Source organism: Eucyclogobius newberryi, unplaced genomic scaffold (genome assembly GCF_026437365.1).
Source record: "Eucyclogobius newberryi isolate DKJ021-1_F unplaced genomic scaffold, fEucNew1.0.hap1 SCAF_3, whole genome shotgun sequence".
Classification (NCBI taxonomy): Eukaryota; Metazoa; Chordata; class Actinopteri; order Gobiiformes; family Gobiidae; genus Eucyclogobius; species Eucyclogobius newberryi.
The window spans coordinates 25,347,128-25,368,959 of record NW_027315945.1 but is presented as its reverse complement, the minus strand read 5'-3'; the positions used below and the strand labels follow the sequence as shown (position 1 = coordinate 25,368,959).

The 21,832-nt window shown below is 43.4% G+C and overlaps 1 protein-coding gene across 4 annotated transcripts in view; it reads right to left on the bottom strand.

Moving 5' to 3' along the window:
* ptprub (protein tyrosine phosphatase receptor type Ub) overlaps nucleotides 1–21,832 on the bottom strand; it is a 192,457-nt gene that overhangs the window by 26,313 nt on the left and 144,312 nt on the right. For 2 of the 4 annotated variants that reach the window (XM_072461221.1, XM_072461222.1), the window contains exons 13-19: nucleotides 15,729–15,765; nucleotides 12,679–12,817; nucleotides 11,771–11,794; nucleotides 9,799–9,947; nucleotides 9,346–9,533; nucleotides 4,184–4,256; nucleotides 4,025–4,101 (exon numbers count right to left, since the gene is read on the bottom strand). In XM_072461221.1, coding sequence (XP_072317322.1) covers nucleotides 4,025–4,101; nucleotides 4,184–4,256; nucleotides 9,346–9,533; nucleotides 9,799–9,947; nucleotides 11,771–11,794; nucleotides 12,679–12,817; nucleotides 15,729–15,765 — 687 coding nt within the window. The remainder of the gene's footprint in view (nucleotides 1–4,024; nucleotides 4,102–4,183; nucleotides 4,257–9,345; nucleotides 9,534–9,798; nucleotides 9,948–11,770; nucleotides 11,795–12,678; nucleotides 12,818–15,728; nucleotides 15,766–21,832) is intronic. The other 2 variants (XM_072461223.1, XM_072461224.1) reach the window with 1 other exon arrangement.

Below are 21,832 nucleotides of genomic sequence, written 5' to 3'. Positions count from 1 at the left end.
TGGGGGCTCAGGGTTAATCGTGTGCACTGATTCTTAAGGGGAACAATTCTTCTTTTTTTTTCCCCACTATGACAAGATTTGAACTGAGTCAAATAAATAACTTCAGTGACTTATTGTTCAGAAGCCTCTTATGACGACGACACGAACAAGGCCGTTTACGTCGCCCGGATCGGCGTCACCGGGGCCCCATCCTGGAGCCAGGCCTGGGATGGGTGCTCCATGGCGAGCGCCTGGTGGCCGGGTCTTACCCCACGGGGCCCGGCCGGGCACAGCCCGAAAGAGCGACGTGGGGCCGCCCTCCCGTGGGCCCACCACCCGCAGGAGGATCCATAAGGGGCCGGTGCAGAGAGATCTGGGCGGCAGTCGACGGCAGGGGCCTCGGCGACCAGATCTCCAGACACAGAGACTAACTCTGGGGACATGGAATGTCACCTCGCTGGGGGGGAAAGAGCCTGAGCTTGTGCGGGAGGTTGAGCGATACCGACTAGATATAGTCGGCCTCACCTCCACGCACAGTTTGGGCTCTGGAACCCATCTCCTCGAGAGGGGCTGGACGCTCCACTTCTCTGGTGTTGCCCGCGGGGAGAGGCGGCGGGCTGGTGTGGGCTTGCTGATAGCCCCTCAGCTCAGCCGCCACGTGTTGGAGTTTACCCCGGTGAACGAGAGGGTCGCGTCCCTCCGCCTTCGGGTGGGGGACAGGTCTCTCACTGTTGTGGCGGCCTACGGGCCGAACAGCAGTGCAGAGTACCCGGCCTTCTTGGAGTCCTTGGGAGGGGTACTGGACAGTGCACCGACCGGGGACTCCGTTGTTCTACTGGGGGACTTCAACGCCCACGTGGGCAATGACAGTGACACCTGGAGAGGGGTGATCGGGAAGAACGGCTTCCCCGATCTGAACCCGAGCGGTGTTCAGTTATTGGACTTCTATGCTAGCCACAGATTGTCCATAACGAACACCATGTTCAAGCACAAGGGTGTCCATCAGTGCACATGGCACCAGGACACCCTAGGCCGGAGGTCAATGATCGACTTTGTTGTCGTGTCATCAGACCTCCGGCCACGTGTCTTGGACACTCGGGTGAAGAGAGGGGCAGAGTTGTCAACCGATCACCACCTGGTGGTGAGTTGGATCCGCTGGCGGAGGAGGAAGCCGGACAGACTTGGCAGACCCAAGCGCATTGTGAGGATCTGTTGGGAACGTCTAGTGGAGCCCTCTGTCAGTAGGGTATTCAACTCGCACCTCCGGGAGAGCTTCTCCCATGTCCCGGGGGAGGTTGGGGACATTGAGTCCGAGTGGACCATGTTCTCCGCCTCCATTGTTGATGCGGCTGCTCTGAGCTGTGGTCGCAAGGTCTCCGGTGCCTGTCGTGGCGGCAACCCCCGAACCCGGTGGTGGACACCGGAAGTAAGGGATGCCGTCAGACTGAAGAAGGAGGCCTATCAGGCCACTCTGGCTTGTAGGTCTCCGGAGGTTATCGACGGGTATCGGCAGGCCAAGCGAGCCGCGGCTCGTGCTGTCGCAGAGGCAAAAACCCGGGCCTGGGAGGAGTTCGGGGAGGCCATGGAGGAGGACTATTGGTCGGCACCAAAGAAATTCTGGCAAACCGTCCCGCGCCTCAGGAGGGGGAAGCAGTGTCTCACCAACACCGTTTACGGTGCGGGTGGAGGCCTGCTGACCTCAACTGGGGATGTCGTCGGACGGTGGAAGGAATACTTTGAGGATCTCCTTAATACCTCAGTCACGTCTTCCGAAGAGGAAGTGGAGACCGGGGACTCGGTGGCTGGCTCATCCATCACCCAAGCTGAAGTCACTGAGGTTGTTCGCAAACTCCTCGGTGGCAGGGCTCCGGGGGTGGATGAGATCCACCCTGAGTACCTAAAGTATCTGGATGTTGTAGGACTGTCTTGGTTGACACGTCTCTGCAACATCGCGTGGCGTTCGGGGACCGTGCCTCTGGACTGGCAGACCGGGGTGGTGGTCCCTCTGTTCAAGAAGGGGGACCGGAGGGTGTGTTCCAACTACAGAGGGATCACACTCCTCAGCCTCCCGGGTAAGGTCTATTCCAAGGTACTGGAGAGGAGAATCCGACCGATAGTCGAACCTCGTATTCAGGAGGAGCAGAGTGGTTTTCGTCCCGGTCGTGGAACACTGGACCAGCTCTATACCCTCCATCGGGTGCTCGAGGGTTCATGGGAGTTTGCCCAACCAGTCCATATGTGTTTTGTGGATCTGGAGAAGGCTTTCGACCGTGTCCCTCGGGGTGTCCTTTGGGGGGTGCTCCGGGAGTACGGGGTATGACCGGAGCAGGAGCTGTGTTCGCATTGCCGGCAGTAAGTCAGACCTGTTCCCAGTGCATGTTGGACTCCGCCAGGGCTGCCCTTTGTCACCGGTTCTGTTCATAATTTTTATGGACAGAATTTCTAGGCGCAGTCAGGGGTCGGAGGGTGTCCGGTTTGGGGACCACAGGATCTCATCTCTGCTGTTTGCAGACGATGTTGTCCTGATGGCTCCATCAAACCCGGACCTGCAACATGCACTGGGACGGTTTGCAGCCGAGTGTGAAGCGGCTGGGATGAGAATCAGCACCTCCAAATCCGAGGCCATGGTTCTCGACCGGAAAAAGGTGGCTTGCCCTCTCCAGGTGGGTGGGGTGTCCTTGCCCCAAGTGGAGGAGTTCAAGTATCTCGGGGTCTTGTTCACGAGTGAGGGAAGGATGGAGCGTGAGATCGACAGGCGGATCGGTGCAGCGGCTGCAGTGATGCAGTCGCTGCATCGGACCGTTGTGGTAAAGAGGGAGCTGAGCCGAAAGGCAAAGCTCTCTATTTACCGGTCGGTCTACGTTCCTACCCTCACCTATGGTCATGAGCTTTGGGTAGTGACCGAAAGAACAAGATCGCGGATACAAGCGGTCGAAATGAGTTTCCTCCGCCGTGTGGCTGGGCGCTCCCTTAGAGATAAGGTGAGGAGCTCGGCCACACGGGGGGAGCTCGGAGTAGAGCCGCTGCTCCTCCACGTCGAGAGGAGCCAGCTGAGGTGGCTCGGGCATCTGTTTCGGATGCCTCCTGGGCGCCTCCCTCGGGAGGTGTTTCAGGCATGTCCCACCGGGAAGAGGCCCCGGGGAAGACCCAGGACGCTGGAGAGACTATGTCTCTCGGCTGGCCTGGGAACGCCTCGGGATCCCCCCGGAGGAGTTAGAGGAAGTGTCTGGGGAGAAGGAAGTCTGGGAGTCCCTGCTCAGACTGCTGCCCCCGCGACCCGGCCCCGGATAAAGCGGCAGAAGATGGATGGATGGATGGACTTATTGTTGATTTAAAATAGCCACTTTAGTGAGTTTTAGCCTGCTATTTATTTGTTGTTTTCTTTATAATACGGTTTATAGAAAAGAGTGTACTGGGATTATCCTGCAATTATCAGTGGCATAAAGTAGTATCAATATGATCTTTTATCGTGTAGCAATATATTGTCCTTCAAAAATGTGCCACTGTCCATTGCCAGTATGTTTGTGAATAACATGTTTGGTAAAAAGGTAAAAATCAGGTGAAATTAATCCCGTTTTAAGTCAATTCAGTGATTTTTTTCCCGCTGTAGAAAAAACGATGCAAAAATGCCATCATTGTATTTTTAACGCTATACCTGACATGGGAAATACATATTGGATTTTGGATATTTCAATGAAAGAAAATGCGCCATGAGTTTGATGTCACGTGTGCAATACCGTTGAGGCTCACATAACCCTGACCCATTGAAAGATCAGAGCGTCTGTCAGGCTCCATTTCTTTAGAAGGATTTGCGTCACTTCTCAAACATGTCCGTTTCTGTATTCAGACATTAAAGTGCATCTATTCGACTAAGTTTAAAGAAAAGTGATGGCAGCAGTCCGGGTCAGAGAAGTATGGCGTGGAGCGTGTCCGATTTGGATGAGTGTGGCAGTGCGGTGACCTGAAGGGCTCACGGTGCGGGCCTGAGATGGACTGTGCGCGCCCTGTACTGTACATACGTGGAGAAAACGCCTGTGAAACTTACATCAATGTAGTTAGCGTTGATATAATCAGAGTTAGGATCTCCCAGAAGAGGGTGCAACTTCACTCTGTGCCGGTCATCTGGGAAAAAGGAGAAATTGGCGATGAAAATAAGTGTTGAGAACTATACGCGGTACTTGTACGCGATATGAAGCAGACTCACATCCTAACAGAGAATCGTGCCTCCCCTGGGTTTTGTCCGTCTTCTTGGTGCAATCCCAACCGTCAAAGAAGCTCTGTGGAGATACATACAGACTTGTTTTAGCATCGCAGTAAATCTAACAATCACACACTTAAACAAACACAGCACTTGATTCACTGAAGGCAAAGGCCGACGAGCAGAAGTTACAAGTAAGCACACACATTTACACAGGGGGATTTTCAATTTGAACAAAGACAAATACAGAAAATACTGCAGAATCAAGAATTGAAGCATGGAGGAGAGACTTGAGGAGGTGCAACTCAAAGTGTTGAATGAAAACACAACTCGAGAGGTCAAAATGTGAGAGAAGAGAACAGTGGTTTAAGTCTATTCTTGGGAATCCATTTTCTGTTCACTTTCTTTGTTGTTTTATTGTTAATTGCTACGACCAGAGACCAACAGACAGGATTAAAAGAACATAAGTGGCACAGAACATTTACGGAAACAAAATCACGACAGATTAAAGTCCGAATAGTGGTCGCAAAATCTGTTAAACTTGTCCAGTTCCAAATTGCCTGGAGCAAATCTTTCATTATTCTGTAACCCATGTGACAGTGATGTTGGAGAAAGGAAGAGGATGAAGAGTGCATTTATCTCAGGGCTGGGCAATTAATCACATTTTAATCCAGATTGAGTCATGTCTAATCCTACAATATGTATAATTGTAATAACATGGTTGGGTTTTTTAATTTAAGCGGTCCATAGCCAATCATGTGTCAGTAAAAACATTTGGAGCAGAGTTCAGGCTTTGGAGGAATAAATTGGGCAATTTTGTGTGTGAACAGGATTGTTGTTGATGTTCATGTAATCAACACTGAAACACTGAAAGCGATTATTATTGTGTTTTTGAAGAGAAACTAAAACGTAATTGTCTTGATTTAAGTTTTGAGATGCAAATAGGCTGTGGTTGTCTGAAAGCAACATTACATTACAGCTTTAAACGCGCAGTAGAGTGAAGAAGAGTTTAGGGCTCAGCTCCATTGAAGCATTAATAGAAGTTGCCTTTATAGAAAGCGCACGGCTTCTGGAGATTGACTCAACATTAAAGGCAGAACCCCATTAATAATACTATAAATAATATCAGCGTGTCTGGGGGAAAGTGAGCAGAATCTTGATTTTGAAATGATTATATCGAATATGCTCGAAGTCGATCGTTGAATTTAAGTGTTTGGAAATATAAATGGAAATCTAAATCATGCCGCTCTAACAGTGAAATGAAAGTCACTGGTGTCTCCAAGTGAATCTGACTATAATATTTCCTCTCTTGGCTCTGCACCCAGGATATACACCATCGCTCTCAGCCTCCTCCTCTCGCTGCACCTGTCGGCTTGGTGCAGTGATGGGTGCACACCAGTGTCCGGCGGGTGGCTAAATTAAGACTTAAACATCCATTTTAGAAACAGGGAGGCACACCGAACCAGTCTACCTCCCCCCGTCCTCTTCAGCCAATGGGGGAATTTTGAGAAACTCTGTCAAGTGCATGCTGGGAAGGGGATTACAACACAGTCTTCCCAACAGAGAGTCAAAAACGATCCAAATTCTGTGCGGGACATTAGACATTTCTTCTTCCTCGTGAAGTTTGAGTCTCTTCCTAAAAAGCATTTGAAACTTTTTAAACTCACATCTATATTTTTGACGCAAAAGCTCTAAAATGCACAAAACTGTGACAAAAACATGAAGCAGTCAACAAAGGGGGAGTGAACTGATTAGAAATCCACGTTGGCGAGAGTGGGAGGATTGAGAGGATCACGCAAATAACTCAAATGAGATTAAAGGAATTATGTTCTGTCCTAAACTGTCACACTCGAAGGGCAAAGGAGAGAAACTGAAGCATTTCCTCATTTGAAAGGTCCATGGATTTTTGTCCTGTTGTCTGCTGGGAAAAGACTCAAAATATCATATCACTTCAACAAAGACTAATGCGTAAAACCAATCATGAAATTGCAGTGGTAAAAGAGAACATATAGAATTTAGAATATAAAGTGAAATTTGACATAACATTTAAAATATTGCCATTTTAATTTAGAAATATAACATTTGAATATCTGTTGTGAAAAGATTATCGAATAACTTTGAGAAATACATTGTTTGAAGAAGTTTTCGAGGTCCATAACTAATTCATGTGTTGTCGCATGGCTTGACACACGACTGATGTGGAACAGGATAAAGACTCAAGGGGAAACATGTCAAGAAATGGACATGTTTACAGCTGATATGAGCGAACAGAGCGATGCAATCGTTTGTTGTGTTTGCTGTGTATGTGACCTTGAATTGGTATTGAAGTTGTAAATAATGGAAAATGAGTGTTTTACATGCAGTATTTTGTGTAGAAATGTTTTATAGTTTTTGTGTGTGTATAACTATTTATTTTCCAGTCATTTACAGGACAAGCTCATATTTGTGCCATTTCAAACCTATTGCAGACAGTGCAAGTGTGAAAGTATGCACTTTATCCACTTATTGTTGTGTTTGTTGTTGTTGTATACACAATATCATAAATATTCCTGATAAAGTTCCCGCCTCTAAGGTTACGGATCGACAAAAACCCTACTGCAAATCGCTGCACTTGAGAGAAATAAAACTGAAAGGAAAGTTGATCCAGCTGTCATCCTAAACTTCACCTAAAGGTCTTGAAAATAAAGATAATTTTCAACCAATACAGCTCTATTTTTTATTTATTACACAAGTGCTACTGTAGTGACAGCAGCAGCCATCTTCAAACACTATGTAAACTGTTGATCAATGTTCCACAAAATAAGGAATACTCCAGGGAAATAAAACTATAGGTCTGTGAGTGAGATAGTAACATGATATGGCTTCTTCATTCAGCTTCATAATATAGAATGACAGACAATCAAAAATATATGGCCAAAAAAAAGGATGACAAAAAATAAGTGTGTATTGATTTTCTTGAGTGGAACAAGTTTTGGCCAAGGGCGACACTTTAATGAATGTGCAAGCTGAGACCCAGAGGGGAAACGTGCTACAGAGACAAAAGATGTTTGGTGATTTTTTTAGGAATGCCACAGGCGAGAGTAATGGACTTGTCCCACTGCGATTCCAGCACTCAACAACAGCCGCTCCACTGAGAATAGCCTTTCAGATGTTTGGGACACTCATTATAGACCCCAATGGTGCAACAAGAGACAACAGCAGAAGCAGTAATCTAAACACTGTCAAAGAAGCACTTCATTTTAAAGCCAAGAAGGTCCTCAAAAGTCAAGTGCTATTATTCTGTAAAAATAACTAATAATTACATTTTTCTGCCCAATTTTGTCAGAAATAATGGTAAGATTAAAATGACTCTTTTTTTTGCTATAGAAGATATAATATAAAACTGCAGACCATTCCCGGTCGTTGACTCAATTAATTTACATAAAATATGAGTTGCACTTAATATAAAGCAGAATCAATCAGAAGTTCTGGCAATAATATAATTTGAACATTATGCTATGGTGAACTGACATTATTTCAGTCTGTACATCTCACAAAGGTAAATAGTTACAGTACAGTAAGTACATGCACAGAACACATGCACATGTAGAAGTATAAAATCAGTGTCGGGAAGTAGTTGAATACATGTACGGAAAATACCTTATGTATTCAGAATACTTGTTTTGATTCTCTGTGGTGGTACAGACACTATTTTTGGTGGCGTTCAGAATACAGTTACTTACTAAAATCAGAATAATACATATAATTATGAAATGTAAGCTTCCAACTGGACTGAATTTGTGCAAAAAATAAATCATACAAACGCAGCTCTAATAGTGAGAGCATGTGAGATTTTTCCTTCTCTAATTTGTAAAAAAGGTTCTGTTGTCTTAAATAAATGCTTAGCAAACAGTGAAAAACCTACAAAAAGCTTTACACTTTAATACAATGCAACTAAAGGTAAAAGTTGTCAAAGAATTCCAGTATTTACCATGGGACTGAATACATTACAAAATATATGTTAATGCAGGTATTCAATGTTCTGGCACTAAAAATACTTTCAACACTGTATATAATATAGTAACTGATGACGCAGACCATTTCATATTTACACACCAAGGCTGAATTTGTGCCTTTATAAAGACGGGAACCTTGTATTAAGAGTGTATAAAGACAGTAGGAAATGATAATGAGGTAAAATCATTAGTAATGAATGGATGAAATGAAGAGTGCATGTTTAATGAGCTCATAATGATCTGTTACATTTGTCCCACTCTATATGCATAGTATGGAATCTGATACTGGTACAAATTGTTGCAGCTAAAGAGCCTACAGTGATGGTGAAACTCATCAGGCTGGGGGCCATGACGGAGGCCCTTGTCTGGCCTCAAATGAGATGATTAATTCATGCGATAAGCAAAAGTGCCATCCAGATGCCTTTTTAACCAGGCTAATTACCGTCGGTGGGTGGCATGGAGGGCACATGGAGAACGTAAGAGGAGGATTGATGGCCTTATAAGATGCGATCTCCTCCAGAAAGGCAGTGTTACTCACTATCTGAAATCTTTCTCACTGATGAATTTAGGCTAAGTACCTCACAATTCCAGGTAGCCTCAGCGATTCTGCCAGTTTGAGTTCATTATTTTTTATCATTATCAATACAGTAGTTTTTATCCCGCTAAAACGCTCATGTGCCTGTGCCAGTCCTACGCCGGAATTAAATAAAGGTTCTATTTATTGAATGGTTGGGGTGTGATACTTTTTAATGAAAAAAACAAACAAAAAAAACAATGTTCAGGAATTTGTGGGGCAGCCTCTGATCCGGTAAACTGTTTGTATAGGCTTTAATAAGACCTAAAATACTTTCTCACTCCAACAAAAAAGCCAATTAAGGTCACGCACTCCTGCTGAGACGAGCCTGACCCACCTTCACCTTGTGAGCTCACAGAGGGAAGTGGAGCTATTTACACAACTCCACTTACAATGTGCCTTTAACTGCCACCAGGCTAAATGTCAAGGTTAAACTAGACATAAAGGAGGCCAAAATACATATTAATTTGATCTTTTCTTTTTAATCTTGTCATCAGAAATAACTGGTATTTTTCAATTATAATGACTGATTTGAGTGTATTGTTCAGGGTCAAGCTCCACACTCCATTTCAAGTAAACAGACAGTAGTTTGATCTCACCTCATACTCCTGTTTAAAGCCGTAGCCCTCGGCGGTCTTCATCTGGTTGATGTGCTGCAGGAGGTCTGCCACACGCACTGCAGGGTGCAGCTGTCCTGTGTGGTAAGGTGAGCCTTTCCGTCCACAGTGATGCCTCGGGGAGCTGCCCAGCAGACTGCTGGCCTCATTCACTGAGCTACGGACATCACCTAAGACACATTTCTTTCATTTAATATCTCATATAAACCTGACCTTCTGAATGAGCCGTAGGCTCTAGGCATATAAGAGGTTTTAGAACCTCTTCCTATGTACAGTATAACTATCTTTCAAAGTATTTCAGACCCGCATAGAGTGAAGCTGAAGTCGACACAATTACAAAATGAGGAACGATATGTGTCAGCTCTCAAATAGTTGTGTGAGCGATGTTGAGCGACCAGAGCTTTGTCTGAATGACAGTGTGTGCTGTTGTCTTACTGCGTGTGCCGCAGGTGTGTGCGTCCATGAAGGAGAGAGCCATCCTTTCATCCTCCTGCAGAGTGCTCTGGTCTGTGAAACTGCGCTCCATGGAGCCCATTTGACTCTTCTCCTGTCGGTATGTGATGGGTGTCTTATTCACAGGCTTTCTGCAAACACACACCATTTACACAGACAAACATTGTTTATTTAACAGTTATTGAAGTACACATAAAATGTTTGGATTATAACCCCAAGTAATGGAATGAAAGTACGCAGTACGTATGCAATGAAGGTTACACCATAAATCAACTCAAAAGGCCATTCATTACTTTTGGCAAAATGGAGCCAAAATGTTTGAATCTGTATCTGAGAATCTGTATCGGTGAGGATCAGACTGCAGGAAGACACCACCCTACAGGAAAGGACCAAACTGACACCTGAACACATATGTAAACTGTTGGACATCTGTCTGAACACCACTTACTTTCAATTCCGGGGACAATTTTACAGACAGATTCATGGCTGTGCCATGGGCTCGCCCGTCTCTCCCATAGTGGCCAACCTGTACATGGAGCACTTTGAGAAGAAGGCACTGGCCTCATTCTCAGGCATAGCTCCAAAACTGTGGCTCCGCTATGTCGATGATACTTTTGTAACAATCAAGGAACAAGAGCTGGAAACCTTCTCTGATCACATCAATGCTGTGGACCCACATATTAGGTTTACAAGAGAAGACGCTAAGGAGAATCGCTTGGCCTTTCTTGATTGTTCCACGATCAGAGGAGAGGACGGGAAACTCCAAATAGAAGTATATAGGAAACCTACACACACGGACCAGTATCTGCTCTTTGGTTCCAACCACCCACTACAGCACAAGCTGGGGGTGATCAGAACCTTACAACACAGAGCTCAAGCTGTGCCCACCAGCTCAGAGGGCAAGAAGAAAGAGGAAAAACATGTCCGAAATGCCCTCTCAGCCTGTGGTTACCCCGCTTGGGCTCTCAACAGAGTGAAGAGAACCAAGAAGCAGGACAAAAGGGAAACTGAACAGAGAAGGAAGGGTGTTTCTATCCCTTATGTGTCTGGCCTGTCGGAAAAACTGCAGAGAATTTTTAGACAACACGAAGTCCCTGTTTATTTTAAACCAGGCAACACTTTAAGACAAAAACTGGTTCACCCAAAGGACAAGTTGCCGACTCAAAAACAGAGCAATGTAGTTTATTCGATCCAATGCAGTGAAGAAAGCTGTAAAGAACGTTACATAGGTGAGACGAAACAGCCTCTACACAAGAGGCTTTATCAGCACAGAAGAAATACTAGTTCAGGACCACAGAGTGCCGTGCATCTCCATCTTGAAGCCTCTAATCACTCGTTTGAAGACGGTGAGGTGAAGGTTTTAAGCAGGGAGAAAAGATGGTTTGAAAGAGGAGTCAAGGAAGCTATTTTTGTTAAAAAAGAAAGACCTTCTTTAAACAGAAATGGAGGGCTAAGGTTTAATCTTCCTGTTATTTATAATGGGTTACTGAACCCCTGGAAAGGTAGAGGACATTCAGATGCTAATCAGGTACTCAGGGTGGTTGAGCCAGGGTCTCACAAAGACAAAGAGGATTCTAATAGCCCATTAAGATTCTGAATAGGCTAGCTCGGTAGATACAAGGGGGGAGTTTCTGTTGAAACAAACAACTCTTTCTACTTCAGGAAGGCTCCTCCCAATGGGCGGGTCTTACCACAGAATAGTATTAATATCAGAGTTCTCGACCTAAATTCTTTTATTGACAATGACTCTTGGATGAGAGTCGAAACGTCTATTTTTCAAACTGAGTCCAGATGACTACAACTGAAGCTTTTTCTACTATGTATCTGAGAAAGCAAGAACACTAAAACTGAACACATAAAAGTTGTATTTGATAGTCTGGCTTGATGATTGAAAGCCAAAGCCGGAGGATGCACATGACCACAAACTATGGAGAGAAGAGGTGGAGTCACTTACGGATAGTAAGAGTAGTAGTCCGTCCTGGCAAGAGTGCAGTGGGAGAGGATAAAACCAAGAGAAAAGAAGAAAAGGTGTAAGATGAAAGCAATGTCAGCTGAGGGCAGAATGCATTGATTACAATGAAAATGAGAAGCCACTCTGTGCCATTTGCTATACGACACAAGCAAATGTTCCATGCAGGTGCTGACAGACCAAACCACAGCCAGGCACAAAATGTGTGTTTCCTTCAATCGAATATGTCTCAGTGTTACACTTCCAAGGAACAAACCACGTGGATTCCTGTCACAGCAAATTTACAAATCAATTCTCTCTGAGAGAACTTTGCGGCTGCCTAGTCAAGGGCTACTGTGCAGAGCTCTGGTGACTTTAGGATCAACACTGTTCAATAGCATTCTGCTATATGCTAATGAATCCAAGGACACTAAATGAGTCCCTGTTTGCCATTGCGCATAGTGTATTTAAGACTCATTCACATCTTCAAGTGTGCCGCCTGCTAACACATGCTAAATGAATGCAGAGCCAGAGGTGGAGATGATCTGCTGGAAACCTGAGGGACCAGTGACTAATAATCTTTAAAAGTACACCTTTTCCCTCCTAATTACCATCTCATTTGAGGGTCAGGCTGCAGCTTGTTGTGCGTAATTAAGTGGCTAATTGAATTGCATCCGCCTTTAATTAAATACTTCACACTCAGATAAGCTCTGCAGAGGAAAGCTGTTTGGTCTCTGGTGGTGCACCATGGGAGAATGAAAACATTGCGTTGGCTGTTGCTGGTGTGGCCTCTTTCCAAAACAAGCATGACCTTTGAGAAAGTTCAGCTGGGGTAAAGACTGAACTCTTCCAATATAAAAAACAGGCCTGGGATGAGGTGAGATGGGATCGGACGGCGGGATGGGAGACATTACCCTTTCTTTATGATAATGATGACAGCTCCGAGCACCAGGATGAGCACGATGAGGCCTCCCGCACACACGCCCAGGATCAGGCCCATCTCCTCCGAGTTCTGAGACACCTCCATGGCTTTACGGTGGTCTTTACAGGCAGCTACACACAGAAAGCACATTAGAGTAAAGAGACCAGAAACAGAACACAAACTCTCACTAGGCCATAATTACAGAAAGAACTGACTGGATTTGAATTCATATTTCATTGTTGTTTGCTTTTGATGGTTTTGAAATGAACACTGTAACTGGACTAAAGTTGTATAGAATTGAATATACAGGGAAATGTACGTATGTAGCGACTGTTGTGTACCTTGCATGGATATAAACCTTACAATTCCCAAACTTTACGTATCCAAAAATGTTAATTTTGTCTTTTTTTATATTCACAGACTTTAAAATCAATAAGCTAGGAGATGTAATTGTTATGTTGACACGTTTGGGAACATATTGTCTACTAAGTACTGCAGTTTGTAAATATAAAAAGAGAAAGGAACGTTGTTGGAGATATATACAGTCTTTTCTTTTGCGTCATTGAAACTGATATCAGCAACCGGTGTTTAAAATATCCCCTAAGCACCAAGAGTAAAAATCTATTGGGCTGGCAATGGATGAACAACAGTAAACACAGCATTTATTTATGGTTGAATTTACCTCTGTTAATCTTTCATACTGATATGCAGCGGGAAACTGACCTTGCATACTTGTAAATCTACATTGTTATGCCGTGGTCAATCACATACCCTTTTACAATGCAATTTCTTTCAATATATTGTATTACATTTCATTTTTCTTCACTCAAGTCATCCGTCCTGCGCTGTGGTATAATCTCAAGGTGCCCGCGTGTCTGAGAGCTACTAGAAAAGGTCGTTATCATAATAGCAGGTTATTCATTTCGTTGGCATAAAGCTTTATACTTATGTAAATGCTGTCAAGGACTGGGGCTCTCTTTGTCTTGTTCTGGGGGCCCACTGATCTACTTTTGTGTGTGTGTGTGGATGTCAGCTCGTCCTCCTGTGTCCAATAGGAACAGCCCAGTTTCTCCAGGGTGAGAGAAAGTCAGAGCGAGCCCCGGGATACAGAGCTATACGGAAACCGGACGGTCTACAATCAGATCTGGGGCAATGAAAAATGAAAACACGCCATGTTGTAGCCTCGCTGTCTGTGGCCTGAGGAGTTGGAGGGGATTATCAACCTCCTCCGAAATATGGCTCAAAGTAGGACAACAAGATTTGGCATTATTTTTGTTCTTTTCTGACAACATTCTAATCTCCACAAACGATTGGCATCAAAATTAGGTGAAATGGTCAAAAGTCCAAGTGATGCGCACATCATACAGATTTTTTAAAGATCCTGAAACATCCTTTTATACCAAATATCTACAAATTGGTCAAATTATTCCAAGTAAATTTCCCAGCAAATCTTCTGCCAAAGATATGCCAAAGAATATGCCAAAAAAGGCATTCAGTAGTCAATGTTATGGATTGGTTAAGGCCAAAATAAATAATAGATCTGAGATTTGAGATCGAGTTTATCGTTCTTTTCATGGATAAATGTAAGAATATATAGCAGTCATAAATGTAATGAGAATGAGCAGCGGAAACATCTAAAATGACTTGTTCAAATGAAATGTAGGAGGGTCTTTTAAAGGAACATAATGCAGATGAGCAGGTGAGAAATCAATTTCACTTTTCTGACATTGGCCACAGATAAGGCGGTTTTGCCACATTTAGCCCAGAAATTTCTATTAAGCAAAACATGAGCATGAAATAGATTTCCACATGAATCCATGCACCTGCCAACTGTCCAGAGCTGGAAATTGGCACTTAGAAGAGGAATGGAAGTCTATTGTTGTGGTGAGCCTGCTGGAGGATCCTTAATTAAACTGTCACCTCAAAGTTGAAATGTAATCTCCAGCTTTGTTATCCCAGGCAGAATCATTTGCCTCCACTTTGACTGTGATGTGCTGCTATATAATGACGGCTATGCAGCGCCACCGTGTTAATGGTAGAGGGATCACTAGGATCACAAACAGCAGCAGGAACATGTGACCTGCCGCACCTTGAAATTGGATATCACACTCGGATTTTTTTCATTAGGCTTTCAGCGGTTCATGTCGCATCACCTCTGCTGTACATGTCCTGGCAGTTGTTTACTTTTTTTTTTAATGGAGTTTTCTATTCCGTTAATGTCATGCAACATTTTCCAAATATACAAAATAGTTCATATGGTGTTTCTTTTCATATCTAACTTCTTACAGCATCAAAGAGAACTCCAAAAGGAAAGTGAAGGCGGGAGAAACATTAATCATTGACCAAACGGGGAGATAGAAGCGGAGCTAAAAGCGCTGGCCTTGCCATCTGGTTCTCATCTCTTTCATTTTGCACACACAAAAAGAGTCCGTCACAAGAGGAAATAAAAGACAGCGCAGAGTCAATTTGCTCAGCAGGCCGGGCTTACTGTAGCCGTGCTAAGATAACTATAAATACATACTTTTATTCAGCGTAATCTGACAGAGAGCTATGGCAGCGGGGCTCGCTGCCACCAGGACTTAGACTCAATTTCTCTGCCCTTTTCAAGTGCTTTGGAATAGGAACGCAGGGGCACACAACAGCAGCACGAGTTGTCTTGTAGGGATTGGATGCGGTAGCTCAGTGGGCTCCAAGTTTTGATGTGGAGGACCCTTGTGGAAAGGCGCAGGTCGAAGCTCTTTAGATGTGTGTGTCGCATGTTGCTGATGGGAACAAAGAGAGGGGCTTTGATATACGGTGACCTGGAATCTGCTCTTGGCACATAGGATGAAAGAGTGACCTCTACTCCCTGCCTGTGAGCTGCCCTTTTCTCTTGGGCCCAAAAAACAAGGGCCGACACCACACCGTCCGCCACAAAGTAAAAAATACAAAGAGAGCAACCGAGCATTTTTACATTTCATGCGCGCACAATGGGAGGGATGTAGAACTGAAAATGCATCAAGGTCAGAGCGGGAGAAGTAGGAAATATTCATGTGGCATTACCTTTGCGAGCGATGCGAATGCAGTTGATTCTGGATTCCTGAAAGAGAAGGAAACGTAGACGTCAGACGGACGTGTCACTTTTGCATAAAGGAGATGTGATAAAAGAAAAGGAGGTGACATGAAATACTGAACGAGACGTACAGATGCATCACTGTGAAAAGCAGATAAAACATGCTCTGAATACACAATAAAGCATTTTTACTCCGGGGACGTAAACATGAGGTAATGCTCGGACCACATTAACGGCTCACTCTAAACTCCAAAGGGAAAGGAACTACTCTGTAACAATTACGTTTTATTCATTACAGAGAAATAAAGATGTGGAGATTATCAGTGAGGAGGACTGACGAGTTCAAAAGGTAAGAATGTAAGAATATAATTAAGAAGAGAGTTTTTCCACCAGTTTTCTGTTACAAAAAGCATTGCACTCAACATTGCAGTGTAATTGTGTCATAAAAATGACTTGACAGCCCTTTGCTAATGAGATCCCAAACTGTAACCCAACAGCCTGTCGCTGCTTTGGGGAAATCTTAATCAATTAACAGATTTACAGATGTTAAGTCGTGCATTAAGGCGCCATTATGTAAATCTAACTACTTGGAAAATAAGTAAAGGGTGCTATTCACAAACTTGCTAAATTGCTTTTTAACTTGCCAAGTAATTATTTTTAATAGCTTTTACTTTTAATTTGCAATTTCAAAACAAAGTGTCTGTAAGAGTAAACAAAAATAAATGGACTAAATGAACTAATTATTAAAATACTTGACTGAAATATCGAGTATGCGCGTGTACTCGGGCTACATTTGTAAACCTGGTTGAGGGGGAAAAAACGCTGACTCTAAAGAATTTCTATAAGCGAACATCTCTCCATCAAAAAGCTGATTCATTGGGAGCTTTCTCCTCCTAAAAGACACCTCCATTATTCATTATTACAAGCCGTGACACATTAAGACGGACCGGTCCATTATTTACTGCAGGTAAAACGGAGCAAGTACCGGTGACAACTCACATCTGATCTGATTCATTGCTGCGAGTGCTCAGTGATATTGGCAGTGTTGATTGAGTTACTCCTCATATATGTCTCTGTTCACATTTAAGGGAACAATAAAGTTTTATCAACCAGAAATATTTAAGTTAATTAATTTGCTTCACAGTGCAGGGTTCAGAATAAGCGGTATCGCATCACAAAATGCGACGCAATTTCTCTCAAATGCGATGCGTTCGTCAGAAAAAAGGGTTTTTGTGTCGCAGCTTTTGCGATACAAAAATGTGTGTTCAATTGTATAACCAAAGCGCCTAAAAAGTACTGATCACTCGTCAATCGATCGTCAATAATGGCTTGACACATGTAGGCAAGGCAAGGCAAGGCAAGGCAAGTTTATTTGTAGAGCACATTTCATACACAAGGCAATTCAAAGTGCTTCACACAGCAGGAAAAATGCATTCAAATCACAAAGAAATTACAGAAATACAATAAAATTAACTAAATTAAAAATTATCAATCCAACTGATTTTCTAAACTAATAAAATCACAAACAAAAGAGAAGAGTGCAAAGATAAAAATTAACTACAATAAAATTAACTAAATTAAAAATTATCAATCCAACTGATTTTCTAAACTAATAAAATCACAAACAAAAGAGAAGAGTGCAAAGAGAAAATCCTTTCAGTCATATGCGCAGCTAAACAAAACTGTTTTTAGCTTAGATTTGAACATTGTCAGAGTAGAAGCCTGTCTCACATCTTCAGGAAGACTGTTCCAGATTTTAGCTGCATAAAACTGAAACGCAGATTCCCCATGTTTTGTCCTGACTCTGGGCACCCGCAGGAGGCCGGTCCCTGAGGTCCTCAGAGTCCGAGATGGTTCATATGGCACTAACATATCCAAGATGTACTTTGGTGCTAGGCCATGGAGAGACTTGTACACAAGCAGAGCTGCTTTTAAGTCTATTCTCTGAGCCACAGGAGCCAGTGCAGAGACCTGAGAACAGGACTAATGTGATCATACTTCCTGGTTCTGGTCAGGACCCGAGCAGCAGCGTTCTGGATGTACTGCAGCTGTTTTACAGCTCGTTTGGAGAGACCAGTGAGCAGGCCGTTACAGTAGTCTAATCTACTGGAGACAAACGCGTGGATAAGTCTCTCTAAATCTGGTTTTGACAGTATATTTTTGATTTTGGCAATGTTTTTTAGATGGTAAAAAGCTGCTGATGTTATTGATTTGACGTGGCTATTAAAGTTCAAGTCTGAGTCCATTATTACCCCCAGATTTCTAATTTGGTTTGTAGGTTTTAGAGCGAGACTCTGGAGGTGACCGCTAACACTTTCTCTTTGTTTCTGTGGGCCAAAAACGATTATTTCAGTCTTGTCTGAATTCAGCTGGAGAAAGTTGTTTTGCATCCACAAACTGATCTGTTGGATGCAGTGACAGTGAATCCACTGGTCCATAGTCACCTGCCGATAGTGAAACATAGATCTGAGTGTCGTCTGCATAATTGTGATAGGACACATTTTCACTGCGTATCAACTGACCCAACGGCAGCATGTAGAGGTTGAACAGAAGGGGACCCAGGACTGACCCTTGGGGCACTCCACAGGTCAGGGTCATGTGGTCTGAGACACAGCTACCAATTTCAACAAAGTACTTCCTGTCTTCCAGATAGGACCTTAGCCAGTTTAGGGCAGTGCCAGTGATGCCCACCCAGTCCTCTAGTCTCTGTAAGAGGATCCCATGATCGACAGTGTCAAAAGCAGCACTCAGATCTAACAGAATTAAGACTGAGGCTTTGCCCGTGTCAGTGTTCAGGCGGATGTCATTTGTCACCTTGACAACAGCAGTCTCAGTGCTGTGATGAGGTCTAAAACCTGACTGAAAAACATCAAATGAGTTGTTTATTAAGAGGAAATCTGTGAGCTGTTGGTAAACAACCTTTTCAAGGACTTTGCCCCAAAATGGTAGATTAGAGATGGGCCGGTAATGACTCAGTACTGCGGCATCAAGACTGCTCTTCTTTAGGAGAGGCTTTATGGCCGCAGTTTTCAAAGACATTGGGAATGTTCCAGATTGAAGCGACATGTTAACTATGTGAATGAATGGTGCTAACAAACTGTTCAGCACAGACTTTAGAAATCTGGTGGGTAACACATCAAGGCAGCATGTAGATGAACTCAGACTGGTGATGATCTCATGGACAGTTTTGTCAGTTACTGGTGCAAAGTGAGTTTGCTCTAAGTGTCTTGGTGGTTTTAGGGTAATTTTTTGCATTGTGGGATTTATAGCATTTTTAATGCCCTGAACTTTGTCATTAAAGAATAATGCAAACTCATTACACTTGGATGTGGAAATGAGTTCTAACGGCAGCTGAGCTGGAGGGTTTGTTAATCTGTTTACTGTGGCAAACAGGACACGCGAGTTGTTACTGCAGCTTCCAATTATTTCAGAAAAATATCTACATAAGATTAGGTTGTACATGTTCAGCTTTTCTTTGTAAATCTCTTTTTGAACCTGGAGCTTTGACTTGCACCATTTCCGTTCGGCCCTGCGGCACTCCCTTTTCTGTGCCCTGACCGAATCATCATTTCTCCACGGCGCCTTCTGCTTATTTTTAACCATTTTAGCCTTTATAGGGGCGATGGTGTCCAGAACATTCAAAACAAATCATTTACATTAGAACATGAGACATTTTCAAAGTTTATCATTTCCATAAACAGTGCACATGTGCCATCACTTATGTGTCTCCTCTGAACAACTGCAGGACCAACCGGAGGTTTGGGAGAAACAGACAGGTCAAAGAAGACACAGAAATGATCAGACAGAGCAACATCGATCACATTAACATTTGAAATATTTACCCCCTTTGTAATTATGAGATCTAGAGTGTGTCCTTTGCTGTGGGTGGGGCCTCTCACATGCTGAGTAAGACTAAAGGTTTCAAGGACAGCATCAAGCTCTTTAGCGTTTCTGTCACAATTATTATCAACATGCACATTGAAATCACCTGTAATGACCAAACCATCAAAGTCTGTGCATACGACTGAAAGAATCTCAGTAAAATCATCAATAAAACTTTGTCAGTGCTGGGGAGGCTTGTATAAAACAATGAAGAGAATGGATGGAGACCGTTTTAGCTCCATTTTAAAGGATACATACTCAAATGATGAAAACACCCCAAAAGACAACCTGCGGGTAATTATTTCATCTCTAAAGACAGCACAGACTCCACCCCCTTTTTTGTTTTCTCGTGTTTCAGATTCAAACTTAAAGTTGGGTGGAGCAGATTCTATCAGAACTACATTTCCTGTGTTTTTGTCAAGCCATGTTTCAGTTAAAAACATAAAATCAAGATTATAAGAAGAAATAAAATTATTAATTAAGAGAGATTTGTTACATAAGGATCTGACATTTAGCACAGCAAGTTTCAGACTAGTTTCAGTGGGACTGGGCTTTATCTTTTCACAGGGAATATGAATCACATTTCTCAGATTGGGCCTGACTCGCATTTTGTTTTTCCATCTCTGTGATGATGTGACTACAGAAATAGCACTAGGGGGGGCTCTTTTTACATAGGGCCCCGGGTTGGTTTGATTTTTAATGTGACAATAAGTCCCGGCAACGCTGAGACCCAGTGCATCCTAGCTATGGGAGATACCAGGTGAAAGGCGAGGTTGGATGGGTGGTGGGGCTTTTGTAGCCAAGGAGAGTTTGGGACCAGGTGAGAGGCGAGGGGGGATGGGTGGTGGGGCTTTTGTTGGTGTAGTCGGCTTGTGCAGGGAAGACATAGCCCTTGCTATATTGGGCGTGAGTGGAGCCATCTTAATGCCTGATTTGATCAGACTTTCAAAATGGCTGGGAAGGCCCATGGGTGAGAGTGGAGATGAGAAGGAGAATGATGAATCTTTAGTGGGAGTAGATGTTGCAGGGGGAACCCAGGGCTGGTGTGAAGGCAGGGGCGATGACAGGGATGTTGTTGGGCTTGTCACAGATGGGTCCAAGGCCTTTGAAGATTGTTCCTTTGCTGGAGGCGGTGGAGGTGAATGTGGAGCAGCTGGAGCTGAATCCTTTGTCCTATGTAGGACACTGTGTTGACATGACGAGTCCCGCTGCTGTCACAGATCAGAGTCTGAAAGTGGGAGGAGCCACGTGCGCTAAAGTTTGCGTCAGATTCAGACTTCCAAGGTCAATAGCTCCTAAACGCAAAAGTCTTTGCAGATCATACACATGCCAAAATATTCATATTTACACTGTCACGTGACACAACCTCGTTTTTAACAATCAGATGCGTATTTTGGGCGCAGCGAATTACACTGATCCGAATGTGCAGATGGAGCCGGGACGCGTGCTTAGGGACCGTCATCAAATGTGCAGCCGGAGCCGAGACGAGAGTACTTAGGGACCGTCATCAAACAGCAAAACGAAAAATAGAACGTCAAATAGAGCGGTACAAGTTGAATAACACATAAAATACACCATGATGGACGCCACAGCAACCTTTATTTTTCCATCAGAAGCTTAATACTCCTGCAAATAGTCATCTGATTGATGATGATATGAAAGAAAATTGTAAATGAGGCCATATGACTTTGTGTTGATTCATTTGTTCAACAACTAATTTTATTTGTAAGTTTTCTGTTTTATTTAAAGAAAACATGTTTAAAAAGTGTTTAAAAGTTAATTTGTTAAGAGTTTTTTAAATAGAATGTTTACAAATACATTTTAAATAAATAATCGTGTTATATCAATGGAAAATATTGATTGTTAGTCACTTTCGTGTTTTGCTATGCAATTATGAAATTGCTATACAAATTTCGAAAAATTAATCCGTAAATCCTTAATCTGAACCCTGCAGTGTGCAGAAATGTAAGGGTCAAAATGTCAGGCTGTGTGTTTGTAGTTGCTTTACTGCGATGACAAATCGACGCTCTGGAGTGAAAATATCTGATTGAATCTGAATCTGAAGAATTGTGATTTGATTAGATATGTTTTAGAATTCAGATTCTGTTCGAACGTTCCAAATTTAAATGTGTCCAGGAAAAGTGACAAAAAGACTAAAATATGAACCGACAAACAATGCATTTCAGAATGTGTTGGTTCAGATGTAAACTAC